This window comes from Arachis ipaensis, chromosome B06, assembly GCF_000816755.2.
Source record: "Arachis ipaensis cultivar K30076 chromosome B06, Araip1.1, whole genome shotgun sequence".
Lineage (NCBI taxonomy): Eukaryota > Viridiplantae > Streptophyta > Magnoliopsida > Fabales > Fabaceae > Arachis > Arachis ipaensis.
The window spans coordinates 68,368,427-68,380,008 of record NC_029790.2 but is presented as its reverse complement, the minus strand read 5'-3'; the positions used below and the strand labels follow the sequence as shown (position 1 = coordinate 68,380,008).

Genomic DNA, 11,582 nt, shown 5'->3' with positions numbered 1-11,582 from the left:
AAAGAAAATGGCCCTTTAAAAAGATCGATATTGTGGAGGCTCACAATGTCATTTCCTTTTTGAGGGGGCCAAACTAAATCTTTCGGAGCCGAATTGGTGGTTTACTAAAAGAAATAGAATAATAACAATGCAAATAAACTAGCAAAACTGACAGTGGAACAACCAAGATCAATCACTTACAGGGTGCCGAGGATCTGCAAGCATGGGAAAGAGACCTCTAACAATAAGAGATTGCCTTGCCTGTGTCAGAAATCAAATGATAAGTTGGTAAATGAGATAAACCTACGTAATTTTGTAAATAACAAAACAAATCGTGGTAAATGCAAGTCTTTTAAACATTAGAAGGGAAAAAAAAAACGTCCAAATCCAAGCCAGTGGACCATCATCCTCCATTGCTCCATATAATTCGTAGCTTCTTGTATATGCTTTGTGCAGGTTAGAAATATAGAATCATTACAGAATATAATTAGACAGAAGTATAACTATTATAATATATTATCCAGTAGATAAAATAATTAGTTCAGAATACTTTACAATAAAATAAGACTACGATGTAATTGATATGAATATTATTTATTATGTAGAGAGTAGCATATTAATTACACTAGCCGTAAATAAGCTTTCCCACAAATGAGTTGGTAGTTGGTCCTGGAAACAGAAACAAGAAACAGATAGTGTTCTTATTGGGGAATGTGAAGACAAACAACTGGTCTTACTTATATAGTTAGGTACTTTAATCTAATTATTATAATTTATTAATAGCCTATTTTTCATATATCCTCGACTATGCTACATGTACACCAAAACCAGCCACCAGTATAAAATACATGTTGGAATACAAACACACATTGAAAATAAATTAAATCACACATGTATTTATACACAAATACATTAGTGGCTGATTTTAGTAGCTGATTTTGGTGTATGAATAGCATTTTTTATGTATATTATAACTAACTGATTTTATGACTAGTGAATTGATACGCACTACAATCCACATTCTTAAGAATTCAAAAGTTATATAGTGTTCAATTTTAAATTACGGTGATGCTACATGACCAAGTCATTTAGGTAATTAAGTTCAACCAAGTTGGTCTAATAATTTAAGGATTGAGGAGAAGGACGACACGCATAAGAAGAAGAAGAAGAAAGACTTGGTTGGATTTTGTTATAAAAATATCTTCTTCCCCTAGTATTTCTCCTTAAATAATTTCCTAACAAAGGACAAAAGGGCACTTTAGGAGTAAAATTTTTGTACACCGAGTTAGTTATCAAAGTGTTCTCCTTTATATATGTAATATTAATAATAGACAGTATGCATGTAGGGTAAAAAACGATTCTTATTAATTTTATTAAATTTGCGTAGTTAAAAACAACTTTGAACACATGTAAATTTATTAACTCATATTATGCATGATGCATACCTTCTATGAAGCTACAAATTGAGTAGCTCATTACCCAAGGATAGTTAAAAATTTACTGTGCATAAATCTAAAAGCATATCAACACCAGAATCCAGTCTATCAAAAGGGTATCAAGTGAAAGCCACATCATAAATAAAAATAAGCTACAGAAAAGATAAAGGTTAAGAACCAAACCTCAAAAGCTCCGCTAAATCTCCATTGTAGCTGATCTGTCTTAAGTTGGGGAATGACAACAGAGAGAACAGGCATTGTTGGCCTATACTTTGCTATCAATCTGAAAGGTGCATGTGCCGCATGGTCAGACATAAATGGAATGCATGAAGTTTTTGTGGATAATAAATTAACCATAAAGATTATTTTCCAAGTCAAACCCAATTTAAGAGAACCTGGCTAATAAAATTCTCCAGGATACAAATTAAAAAATTCATATCGATTTTCCATGAAGATAGTACCTTGCAGCCCTTCCAGATGAAGTGAAGCAAATTATAACAGAAGCCTTCACCTTAATAGCTGCTCTTACCTAAACAAGTAAAAACATTCCCATAAGACTTCTTTCAAGTATGAAATATAGCAACTGCAAAGAAAGTAACCATAATTAAGAGACTTAAAAACTAGAACTCATAGTCATCATGTCATGAGGTAGAAATCTTACTGTTGCACCAAATGCTCTTACACTCGTAAACTATGAACCTATTTATAGAAAGGACAATTAACAAAGTGTTATTATGTAATTACCGCCGATGATGCAATAGATTCCAAGTGGCTCATGGGTTCTCCAACATATCTTACAATCTTCTTAAAATAAAGGTCTTGATTAAAAACTTTCTCAGCCTGAAACATAAGGCAGAAACATCAGCCAAAATTTTCAGTGGCATTTTACATTTCAAATTGAAGAAAACTTTCCACAAGTCTAAGGTACTTCCTGAAAAAGGTAGCACATCATTTGATACAGACATCCAAAGCAATCTTTTCAAACAAAAGATGAAAAAGGAAAAATGGAGACTTAAATAAAAGATGAGAACAATGAAGTCAACTGCTAGCTCAGAAGATTTAATAAACAATGAATCATATAACAACAATATATTCCAAGTTATACTATTATATAACTTTAATTATCTGTTCCATAGAATCTGAATAGACATATCAGAACAAAGCTGAAGTTTCTATTAAAGGCACTTACCTCAAAACAGATTCTTCCTACAGTAGTGATAGTCTCAACAGGGTATAACCCACGTAGAGTCTCGGCACCCAGAAGTATTGCATCACTTCCTGTGTATTAAGTTATATTAGTTCAACAAATATCCATGAAGTGGTTCTAACTAAATTAAACAGGATAAGCACTATTAATGAAACAAAATCATTCTTAGAAGGAGTAATATTTCGCAACTGACATTACTAATCATCTAATGAAGCTCCTGCAAACAAAGATAAAAAAACAAAGCTACAAAAACAATTTTGGGGGAAAGTACCTAAATCTTTGAAAGTAACTAAATAAAACCAAATTATGAAAGAGAATATAACCATTCACACTGACCAAACTAATGGCCTCATATGTCCAGTGGGACTCACCATCTAAAACAGCATTGGCAACATCAGTAGCTTCTGCTCGAGTTGGTCTTAAGTTGTCAGTCATGCTATCCACAACACGAGTAAGCACAGCAGGTTTCCCAGCCATATTGCACTTACGAAGAGCAGATTTTTGAAAGTAAAATACCTACAAAAGCAAATGGCAGCTGATAAACATCTGCTCAACACTAAGGTTTACAACTACTATGGAGAGTAATGACTTCCTGAATTTTCCATATATTACATTTTATAGTTCAGACTTCAGACAGAGACATTTGAAAATTAGTGAACTTTATTTCATAAATAATCCTATTAAGTGGTTTGGATGCTTGGGGGGCTTTATATATGTAATACCCAAATACCATAAAACACATTACCAACTACTTGGAACACTGATCAACTTGTAGCAAATTTGATCTAAGTACAGACAAAAGAAAAGCATGCCAAATGATCTAAGAAGAGAAAAGTATAGACAATCCATTCAAGTAGAAGCCATTGAGAAGGAGAATAAAAAAGAAGATAAAAATTGGAAGTAGCTTACTATGTTATGCAATATTGACTCTTAAAAATAAGGAAGCATCTACTTTTCCAAACAACCAGCCTACAGCCACACAGAAACACATACACAAAAGACACACTTCTACTAGAACTAGAGATTAATCTAAACAAGGAAGCTGACCTTCTCTGGTGGAAGATCAATTCCCAAATTCCCACGGGAAAGGATAATACCATCCGCTTCTTGTAGAATCTCATCAAAATGGGTCAGCCCCTAGAAAGCAACAAAATATTTGCACATCTATTGAGTCAGAATAGCTAATAACAAGAACCTGATTTCCAGAGAAATTACACACTTCCAATAAATAATGACGAAATGCAATTCACCTCAGCATTTTCAATCTTTGCAAAAATTTGAGTTTGGCTGAGATCGCCTAACTTGGAAAGGAATTCACGAGCCTGCATTCAGAATATAATCAGGTGAGATATAGTATCTGAAATAGCATTTAAAAATTAAATTAAATTTCCAAACTCAATTATGTGAAACACAAATTACTTGGCGAACATCTTCAGCATGCCTAGTATATGACAATGAAAGAAAATCAATCTTGTTTTTGACTCCCCAAGTCCTTATAACCTGTAATGGAAACAAAAAGGATAACCCAAAACTTCAATTAAAACTATATTAGGCATATATATAAAGCACGTTAACTAGGAACTGGCCACCAGACCGGTCCGGTTTAGTGTAAAAACCGGTTGTCATTGAACCAGTTAAAAACCATAAAACCGGTCAAAAATCAATAAACCAGTTGAACCGGTCCAATTTTTTAACTGTTACCTGATTTAAAATAACAAAACACAAAAAAAAATAAACATTTTTAAAGAAACATATTTTATTATATCCAGTTCAACCTCGGTTGAAATTTTAAATCTTTGAATCTCTAGTTCCACTAGGTCGGTTTTCAGAACCTTGATCATAACATTCTAGTAAATGCAGCCACTACGTTGTTTTGGCATGCCCCTGCCCTTGAAACCGGCAGGTAACAAGACTTTCTTGTACCAGAATAAAAAATAATGGAAGTTACCTCCTTGTCTTTCTCCGGGAGGGTAGGCAAATCAATATGAACTTGAGAAGCATGCAAAGTGAACAATGAACCTGCCAATGTTGCTGAATTCTTTATAGTACAAATGACATCCTGCTCTTTGACTTCAGCCACCTACACAATTTTAGGTAGAAATCTTGATGCACATAGAAATTCAACTACTATTAACGTGAGTGTAGGTCCTTAACATAGGTTGAGGGAATCAAATTTTGTAAGTCAAACTTCATTTACACAAAATAACAATATATACACACTCAACAATCTATGTTATATGCAGAACTATTCAGTATACACTATCTTCTGGGTCCCATTTGTATTACCTCAAGCCATACAGAAGTCGATTCACTTCCTGTGAACAAGTATTGACCAACAAAAATGGTGTCTCCTTTCTTCACTGACTGTAAACAATAACAATAACCAAAGAAAGTCAAGGTTCAAACCATTTATTAAAAATAGTCCATGCATTACATGAGCTGCTTTGGTTACAACACATATTAAAAGTTCAAGAAAGTGGCAGCTAATGAGTAATGAACATGGATATTCCAAATCATGCGACAAAAATTTGAGCCAGAATCAACTATACATTACACTTTACCCCTTCAAACACCATAAACAAGAGCAAGACCATATAGATGGTCATGGTAATCAAACTCTCGTTTACCTGAACTCATAGAGCTTAGATAAAATTGAATCATAAAGCCCAATCCATTTTGAGAGTTTGATAACCCTGCAAATGGTTGAGTGCACCACACCATGGGAAGCAAGAGTGTAAAGTAAAGAATTAATATAAAAGAAATCATTCAGGCAAATACATATTTCATTCAAAATTGCACATGCAAGAAACGAAACGAAGAAAAAATGTGAATGTGAACCTTGGCTAATCCGTCAAAATTGATGGGAAGTATCTGCGAAGAGGCCTCTTGTCCCTTGTGAGGAGTTAGAACTACCTGACTGTCCACCTCAAGGGAGATTGGCTTCTCACTCTTGTTAACAACCTGCAACTCCGCCCCCACTGTGTCCAGCATCACCTGCTCAATGAAGTAAGTAACCAACATTCACTCATTCGCTTTTAGGACAGAGTAATGACAAGAGAAAATTTCTCTCTTGCGGTAATGTTATGAGAGAGAGTGAGAGAGAGGAACTGACAGAGCAGAGCTTCTTGGTGACCTTGATGGCAGCCTTTAGATTCTCGAGTGTGTTTTGATGGTACTCAGGGTCTCCCCATGAGAAATCGAAACGAGCCACTAACAAACAAAAGGGAGAGACAATAACAAAAAAGGAGACGAAAAAGGAAAAAACGAAGGCGGAAGAAACGACGATAGCGTACCGGACATTCCGGCTTTGAGGCAGTCAGAAATAACGTCGACGGAGCGAGATTTAGGGCCCAAGGTTCCGACGATCTTCGTCATTGCAGGGAAGAAGCTCTGCAAGAAACGAATAAAAAAAGGGAGTTTTATTTGTTGTTTTAAATAAAAGAATGAGAAGGGGAAAATGGAATGAAGGAAAGAGGGGAGACTAACGGGTTTGGATGGATCGAGGATGGAGACCATCCGAATGGGTTCTTCGAGAAGTAGGTGACTCGACTGCATTTTTCCTTTCTGGTTAGTTGGTTCTCTGATCAATCTCTCTCTATTTGGTATGCCTTTGAACAACGCAACTCTTCTTCCTCTTGAAACGATAGAACATAGAATAATAGGTTCGGTTCGTTCAGTACTGGGAGCCTCGGAGGGGGCGTGCGTCAAATGCGCTGTACAGTGAACCCACGTATATATTCCACAAAAGAAACGACAATAAAATTTTCAAACGATATGTTTGCTTGCAGAATTTGCTCGTCATACTCTGCCACTTTTTTATTTTACATATTGGGGAGAAGTTGGTGTATAACACGGTTTTGGACGTTCATGGTGATTCACGCAGATTGATGACTGCGATGAAAAAATCAGACGGTCCGATTTAACGTCAATATACGATTGGAGCTAGGAGGGTACACAAATCGGACGGTCCGATTTGTGCCCCCAGTCAGGTGTCGCGCATGCAAGTGTTCCCCACCAAGTTGTATACATGCTTTTGCTGATTGCTGAACGCCCCCCTCCCTATTCTCTTTCACTTTCAGCAGCAACGAAAATCTCTTCTCCTCCAACTCCACCACCAACTTCTTCCATGGCCCTCCATTGATGAAGCTTTAAATTAAAAAAAAATTGGATCACTCTTTTTTAGTAATGTCTAGAAGAAGAAGAATAAAAGATGTCAACGTCTCGAACTCTACATTACTAATTATCTTGATCATTCTAATTATGTAAGTTTTTATTTTAGAAAATTTTATTTTAATTAAAATAATAATTATAATTACTTGAGTATTAGTATATAATATAATAGTTATTTATTTAACAATATTGTTATTATTATTATTTTTATTGATTGTGGATACGTTTTACTGGTTATTTGGTAATGAAAGTTTGATTCTGTTAAATTGAATTTGTTAATTAATTAATATTATGTTTGTGTTTAGGGTTCTAGAATGTTACAATGTGACCACTACATGCCGTCGGATCGGTACAATCCAATAGTGGAGGGGTATTTATGGGACACCGGCTTTTATCATGTTTCACAGATTGGAGTTGTCCAATGTTAGTCGACATTGATTAATGCTCTGATCGAGAGATGGCGCCCTGAGACGCACACGTTTCATTTTCTGGTTGGTGAGTGTGCCATGACACTAGAGGATGTGACATTAATTCTTGGTCTTCCGACGAATGGTTTGCCAGTTACGAGACCGACACTGAGCAGTTATGAGGCGTTGGAGGCTGAATGCTTGGATTAGTTTGGTGTTGCACCTAGGAAGGCAGATTGCAGGAGAAGTTTCATCATGTTGGTTTGGTTTCGAGCATTGAAAGATCGATTAGTGTTGATTGATGATATCCAGATTCAGAGGTACGTGAAGTGCCACATAATGTTATTGTTTGGGACCGTTATGTTTGGAAATAAGTCTGGAGCAGGGGTGCACTGGAAGTTTCTGCCGTTACTCCGTAACTTTGCTGGGATCATACAGTTCAGTTGGGGATCGGCCAGCCTGGCACACATGTATAGAGCGTTGTGTAGAGCAACTCGTGTCGACTGTAAGGAGATTGATGGTCTGCTGACACTCTTGCTTGCCTAGGCTTGGATCCGTCTACCATTCATTGCACCGATTCCAAGCAATCCTCGAATCTTTCCGATTGCAAATAGGTAAATTTAATTACTAAATGCTTTGAAATAGTGTATTTTAAATTGTATTAATAAATGTAAATTAACGAATTGCTTGATGTCAAGGGCATAATTGGGAGCGTGAGAATCGGCCTTACAGATTTCGTACCCTTGAGCACTATAGGAGAGATCTAGATATTCTGCAAGAAGGACAGGTTTGTTGTAATAAATAAGTAGTTCTTTTCGTTTGTTATTATTCTGTGTGTAATCCTCGGTTACTTACATGATGTGTGCAGTTTGTGTGGGAGCCTTATGCAATTGGGAGGACCAATCCAGACGTGATTCCTCCTGACATCCGTCAGCATTCGGCTATTTGGAATGCCACAGTTTTGCTTATATCTTTTGAATATATTGAGTGGCATGCATCTGATAGAATGAGGAGGCAATTTGGCTTGACTCAGGGCGTTCCTCATCAGGAGTGAGACCTAGGTGAAGCACACGGCGAAGTTCTGACAGGTCCGAAGAATCAAGATTGGTCTGGAACCCACTCATTCTGGGTTATGCATTGGATGAATCGGTATAGTCATATTCTTGTCGAGCACACGGTGCCCTCACAGCATCAGGCAGATATCTACTTGCATTGGTACCGAGGTATATATGGTGACCACTTGCATCTGTCACAGATCAAACCGCAAGAGAATCAGCACGGTGATCCTATGCATAATCAGGAGAATCAACAAGTACAACAACCACCACCACCATCGCCACTGCAATCACCACCGCCCCCCTCACAAACACAGGCACAACAAGAGCCTGAGTAGTTCACTCCATACATTCCTGACATGTATTCTGCGGATTACTTGACACCACCAGTATATCAACAGTACTAGAGTGTCCCGCACCAAGAATCAGGTGAACAGGGTTCGTTTAGCCAGCTGCTTGGATTCATGGCTCCTGTGCCAGGTTACTCATATCCAGCTTACGGAGACATTCCCATCGACCAGAGGGCCCATGACGTGGCGGAAATTGGCGGATTAAGAAATTAATATAAGAGATACGTTGCAAGTACAGTTCTTAACCAACAAAAATCCGCTTATCAATTTAGAAGGGTTGTCACAAAATTAGAATTAAAATACTGGGAGTATGAATCCCAGGTCGTCTCCCAACGAGTTGCAGAAAGATGTGCTATTTTATTAATCAGATGTTTTCCAAAATAGTTTTGAGTTTGATAAACAGGAAATTAAATCAGAGAATTTATGTAATTTAAATAAAAATCTTGACCGGGAGTAGATTAATCGGAAGTTCTATCCTTGTTGGAGTTCTCCCAAGATTAATTGATAATTGAAGGTTGTTCTGCTTAGTTATCTTTTACTAGGTAGAGGAGAGTCAAGCAAGTCGGAAGTCTACTTCTATTCACAAGTTCTAATCCTCTCCATTGGGAAGGATTAGTATCAGTGATTAGAGAGCCATCTAACAATAAATCCAATTACAATTTTACTCTTGAGCACTCCAACTCAAGGTTCTCCTTTCAATCAACTCCCAATCAAGTTAGAGAATTACTCGCTCATTATGAATGTAAACTTCACAAAATAAGAAAGAGAAATAAAAGAAGACATGATAAATAATAATCAAAAAGACCAATTAAAAATAAAAATAGTTCTTGTATCAATAAATTCTAAAAAATAATCCAATATTAATTCTGAACAAATTAAGGATATGAAAGAGTAAGTGACAAATAAGGAAAACAAACTAGAATGATGAAGTCTTGGCGGAGGTAATAACTCTTCTCAATATCCCAATCCAAAAAGCAATAAAAACAAGATCCTAGGAACTATGAATGTGTAGAGAGAAAACCTAGAGGAGGAGTAAAATCATATTTAAAAACTAAAACTTATGCGGAATGAATAGTTGTTTTGTCTCTGCATGATCCCTGGCTCTAATCTGCGTTTCTGGGCCGAAAGTTGGGTTAAAACGCAGCCCAGAATCCATGCCAGCGTTTGCTGTAAATTCTATAGATCGCGCACGTCACGTGACCGCGTCGTTCACGCGTTCGCGTCACTCAGCATTTTTCGTGCCATGCGTGCGCGTCGTCCACGCATTCGCGCCACTCGTGCAGCTTCCAATTCACGCGTTCGTGTCAGGCACTCGAGCGCGTCACTACGATTTCTCCATTTTGCGCGGTCGCGTGAGCCATGCGTCCGTGTCGCTTCTCGCTGGTCATCCCCTTAATTTCTTGTGTTCCTTCCATTTTTGCCAGCCTCCTCTCCAATTTCCAAGTCATTCATGCCCTATAAAGCCTGAAACACTTAACACAGGGATCATGGCATCGAATGGAATAAAGGAGAATTAAAATACATAATTAAAAGTCTCTAGGAAGCAAGTTTTCAACCATGGAGTAATTTTTGGGAAGGAGTTGTAAATACATGCTAATCATATGAATAAGTGGGTAAAGATTTGATAAAACCACACAATTAAACACAATATAAACCATAAAATAATGGTTTATTAACCTCCCCACACTTAAACATTAGCATGTCCTCATGCTTAATCGAAGGAGATAAGATAAATGAGTAGGAACATGTAAAACTCATGCCATGCAATGCAACCTATACATGTGAATGCAACTATATGATTCTTGTCCACTTGGTTAAAAGTAAATAAGCTCTTCAAGACAATCACAAATCAAATTCCACTAATTCAATTCTTATACAGTAAGAACAGATAAAAGTGCAAGAAGGTAGCTCATGAAAGCAGGGAACATAGAATTTAAGCATTGAACCCTCACTGATGATGTATGTACACTCTAGTCTCTCAAGTGTATAGGGTACTCACTCTACTCCTCTCTAATCATGCTTTCTAAAATTTGTTCTACACTTAACCAATCAACAATATTTAATGTACCAATGCAAACATCATGAGGTCTTTTCAAGGTTGTAATGGGGCTAAGGTAAGGGTAAGGGTACATATATGGCTAAGTAAGCTTATAGATTGAATCTTTAATTAACCTAAGCTTTCACCTAACACATATATATATTCTGTATAACTTTAAATTTCATACCTAGCTACCCAAAATTTTCCTTTCACATTCCATACTCATGTATCAACTTTATTTTAATTTTATCATATCTGCATTGATCTTTGAATTTTAACTTAGCATTGGAGTAATTTTGTCCCCTTATTTATTTATTGAATATTTTTAATATTTTTTTCACATGAGTAAGTACCCAAATTCCCATTATATTATCACGACATATTCCTTTATTATCTTTTGTTCCCACAATCTTCCCATACTCAATTAACACACAATTCTATCTTAAGCTAACTAAAGATTCAATTGGGATATATAATTGTTTTTCCGCTTAAGGCTAGTGATGTGGTAAAATACAGAACAAATGGGATTTAAAGGCTCAAAGTGGCTAACAAAGGTAATTTAAGGGGTAGGCTTAATTGGGATAGGTGAGCTAAACAAATAATGGCCTCAATCATATGCAAGCATATAAATATATTAAACATTGGACATATAGGATGAAACAAAATACGAATTACAATCATAGAGAAGTAAACACACAAGAATGAAATATTTATGGTTAAATAATGTAACCATGTAACTAAGCTCAAATCTTACGGGTTGTGTGTTCTTAGCTTTTTAAACTATGTTCCAAATACAACTTCAAGCAAATTTAACATAAAAGTTTTGATTAAAATTAGTGAAATTTTGTTCTAAAAAAATCTTAGAAGAAACTTATTATCTTTTCAATCAAGTAGAACATGCATGCAACTAACCTATTACTATACAATTTATCCTATTCTG

General features: G+C 36.3%; 1 protein-coding gene across 2 annotated transcripts in view; it reads right to left on the bottom strand.

Annotated features, from left to right (window-relative positions):
* Nucleotides 1–6,414, bottom strand: part of LOC107648786 (pyruvate kinase 1, cytosolic) — a 7,466-nt gene extending 1,052 nt beyond the window's left edge. The window contains exons 1-16 of one of the 2 annotated variants that reach the window (XM_016352604.2): nucleotides 6,109–6,414; nucleotides 5,916–6,012; nucleotides 5,735–5,832; nucleotides 5,461–5,616; nucleotides 4,909–4,986; nucleotides 4,571–4,702; nucleotides 4,042–4,122; nucleotides 3,873–3,944; nucleotides 3,670–3,759; nucleotides 2,994–3,138; nucleotides 2,605–2,693; nucleotides 2,160–2,255; nucleotides 1,877–1,944; nucleotides 1,599–1,698; nucleotides 604–648; nucleotides 181–240 (exon numbers count right to left, since the gene is read on the bottom strand). In XM_016352604.2, coding sequence (XP_016208090.1) covers nucleotides 181–240; nucleotides 604–648; nucleotides 1,599–1,698; nucleotides 1,877–1,944; nucleotides 2,160–2,255; nucleotides 2,605–2,693; nucleotides 2,994–3,138; nucleotides 3,670–3,759; nucleotides 3,873–3,944; nucleotides 4,042–4,122; nucleotides 4,571–4,702; nucleotides 4,909–4,986; nucleotides 5,461–5,616; nucleotides 5,735–5,832; nucleotides 5,916–6,012; nucleotides 6,109–6,177 — 1,476 coding nt within the window. In that variant the 5' untranslated portion in view covers nucleotides 6,178–6,414. The remainder of the gene's footprint in view (nucleotides 1–180; nucleotides 241–603; nucleotides 649–1,598; nucleotides 1,699–1,876; nucleotides 1,945–2,159; nucleotides 2,256–2,604; nucleotides 2,694–2,993; nucleotides 3,139–3,669; nucleotides 3,760–3,872; nucleotides 3,945–4,041; nucleotides 4,123–4,570; nucleotides 4,703–4,908; nucleotides 4,987–5,460; nucleotides 5,617–5,734; nucleotides 5,833–5,915; nucleotides 6,013–6,108) is intronic. The other variant, XM_016352605.2, reaches the window with a different exon arrangement.